At 69.1% G+C, this 2,945-nt stretch overlaps 1 protein-coding gene across 1 annotated transcript in view; it reads left to right on the plus strand.

Annotated features, from left to right (window-relative positions):
- Positions 1-2,945, plus strand: part of POLD1 (polymerase (DNA directed), delta 1, catalytic subunit) — a 24,008-nt gene that overhangs the window by 20,688 nt on the left and 375 nt on the right. The window contains exons 18-24 of the mRNA XM_010849727.1: positions 183-358; positions 575-727; positions 871-973; positions 1,689-1,821; positions 1,911-2,024; positions 2,344-2,396; positions 2,476-2,573. Coding sequence (XP_010848029.1) covers positions 183-358; positions 575-727; positions 871-973; positions 1,689-1,821; positions 1,911-2,024; positions 2,344-2,396; positions 2,476-2,573 — 830 coding nt within the window. The remainder of the gene's footprint in view (positions 1-182; positions 359-574; positions 728-870; positions 974-1,688; positions 1,822-1,910; positions 2,025-2,343; positions 2,397-2,475; positions 2,574-2,945) is intronic.

The raw sequence follows: 2,945 nt of genomic DNA on the forward strand, positions 1-2,945 counted from the left end.
ACCCCCACCCCACCACCACAGCCCCTCGAGCTGAGATGCTGGAGTCTTAGGGTCCATCTTCCCCAGTGATCCAATCCCACATCCCCGGGACCACCCCTGACTGTCCCGTTTCTGGGGAAGTCTCAGGAATGGGCGCCGGCGCCCACAGTCCCAGGGCCTCAGCCTGTGGCGACTTTCCCCAGGTCTACTTCCCCTACCTGCTCATCAGCAAGAAGCGATACGCAGGCCTGCTCTTCTCCTCCCGGCCGGACGCCCACGACCGCATGGACTGCAAGGGCCTGGAGGCCGTGCGCAGGGACAACTGCCCCCTGGTGGCCAACCTCGTCACCGCCTCGCTGCGCCGCCTGCTCATCGACCGGTGCGTGGGGACCCCCACCCGGCCCCCAGCCCCTCCTCCCTTGGGGACACAGGTGTTAGGCACCGCCCTTCGGTGGCGGCGCTATGGAAAGAGTGTGGGGTCGGGCAGCTGCGGGTTCCGGCCCCGTTTCTGCCCCCTGGCAGCCGGCGGCCGGACAGGGCCCCTCCTCACCCCTGGCACGCACCCCGAGTTCCGCTGACAGCCGCCCCTCTGCAGAGACCCCTCGGGCGCCGTGGCTCATGCACAGGACGTCATCTCCGATCTGCTGTGTAATCGCATTGACATCTCGCAGCTGGTCATTACCAAGGAGCTGACTCGCGCTGCCGCCGATTACGCGGGCAAGCAGGCCCACGTGGAGCTGGCCGAGAGGTGCGCCCAGCCCGGGAAGGGGGGGGGGCGGCCAGAAATAGCCCCTCACCCGCCAGCTGGGCCAGCCACTTCCTAGCCCCCCCGCCCGCCCCAACCCGGCCCACCTGTCCTCACCCGGGCCCGCCGCCCCGGTCTCCCCGCAGGATGAGGAAGCGGGACCCCGGGAGCGCGCCCAGCCTGGGCGACCGCGTCCCCTACGTGATCATCAGCGCTGCCAAGGGCGTGGCCGCCTACATGAAGTCCGAGGTCAGGCCCACCTGGGCTGCGCGCTCCGCCCAGCTCTCTGAGCTCTCACTTCTGCTTTCCAGGCAGGGTGGGAGGGTGTTCCTCTCCGCGGCCCCGCGGGGACCTTGAGAACCGCCCCCATCACACCCCTGGGAGTTGGCTCCGTGATGCTTTGCTCTCAGGCTTCCCCGAACCCTCTGGAAGGGCCCCCCCACCTCCGCGCTATTCTGACCCCTCCTGGAGAAGGGGGCGCAGCCTCCCTGCACACGGCGAGAGTGCCTGTTGCGTTGCCTGTTTCTGTGGCTCTGGCTTCTTGGTCCCGGCTCTCCAGCTTGTCCTTCCCTGGGATTCACACCCTCCTGCATTCTACCTGGATGTCTAGTGACCCCTGACCCCACAACCCCCTCCGCAGTCCCCAGTTCCTGCCCCATCACTTTAGACCTGGGCTTCCAGCCTCAAGTTCCATCTTCCTGCCTCCTGCCCCCACCGTGCTCTCTGACCCTTCCTTGGCTACCTGAGAGCTTCTACCTGTGGGTCACTGAGCCTGTGACCAGGGACTCCCCATGACCTCTGACCCCATCCTAGCCTGGGTTAGCGACTGCCACTCAGCATTACCCCAACTCATGACTGAAGGACCCCCCCCAGCCTCTGCGACTCCTGGGACCCCAGTGCCTCAGCCCCTCTGGGGCCCCTCCACTGCGTCCCCGGGTGTGACGGCGCCCTGCTCTGCCCACAGGACCCCCTGTTCGTACTGGAGCACAGCCTGCCCATCGACACGCAGTACTACCTGGAGCAGCAGCTCGCCAAGCCGCTCCTGCGCATCTTCGAGCCCATCCTGGGCGAGGGCCGTGCCGAGGCTGTGCTGCTGCGTACGGGGGTGGGGTGGGGGACCCCGGGGCAGGTGAGGGTACGGGGGTTAGGGTCGGGCACCCGGCCCACCGCCTGCCCTCACCTGCAGGCGGGGACCACACTCGCTGCAAGACGGTGCTCACGGGCAAGGTGGGCGGCCTCCTGGCCTTCGCCAAACGCCGGAACTGTTGCATCGGCTGCCGCACTGTCCTCAGCCACCAGGGTGAGCACAGGACCCCAGCCCCCTGGCCCTCCCGTCTCCGCCGTCACCCGAGGGCCCCGGCACCAGCCCCGAAAGCTGGCGTGGCCCTTGGGTGGGGCTCCCGTCTGCAGGCGCCCCCAGGAGGGTCCCGGGCCCCCTACCCCGGGAGTTCCCCAGGGAGTTTTCTCCACACACTTGCTCCCTTGTTCTCTTGTCTGTGGGGACTTTCAGAAGCCGGGATGGGCAGCGGGCGGGGATGGGGCGGCCCAGGCCCTGGCTCAGCCCCAGCTCCCCTGTGCTGACCGGCCCCCCTCCCCGCCCGCCGCCACCCTCATCCCAGGAGCCGTGTGCAAGTTCTGCCAGCCCCGGGAGTCAGAGCTGTACCAGAAGGAGGTGAGGGGTCAGGGGAGGTGGGCTGGGCAGCTGGGGGTTGGGCGGGGCCAGGCGCCCACTCAGCCCCTGCTGCCCTCAGGTGTCCCACCTGAGTGCCCTGGAGGAGCGATTCTCACGCCTGTGGACGCAGTGCCAGCGCTGCCAGGGCAGCCTGCACGAGGACGTCATCTGCACCAGGTGGGCGGCCGGCCAGCCCAGTGCAGCCCCCCAAGTTCCCCCCAACACATCCCCTTCCAGCTGTGAGGGTCTCCCTGACCCTCAGTGTCCAGGCCTGCACGATGGGCCAGTACACCCGTCCCAGCCTCCCTGGGGCGGGGCTGGGGGGCTGCTGAGCGGGGAGGGCCGGGCACCCAGTACGCCCGGGAAATGGCCACACGCACACACCGTCACATAGAAGCACACGCAGGGTCTCGGCCCCCTCCCCCAGGGCGGGCCGGGCTTTCCCCAGGGAACGGGTGGGCGGGGCGGGTTCCCACGCCAGGTGCCAGGTGATATACGGCTGGCCCGCGCGAGCACCCTCTGTTACCGGCTCCCCGCCCCCCCCCCCGG

The sequence above is a fragment of the Bison bison genome, unplaced genomic scaffold (genome assembly GCF_000754665.1).
Source record: "Bison bison bison isolate TAMUID 2011002044 unplaced genomic scaffold, Bison_UMD1.0 scf7180017864285, whole genome shotgun sequence".
NCBI classification, from domain to species: domain Eukaryota; kingdom Metazoa; phylum Chordata; class Mammalia; order Artiodactyla; family Bovidae; genus Bison; species Bison bison.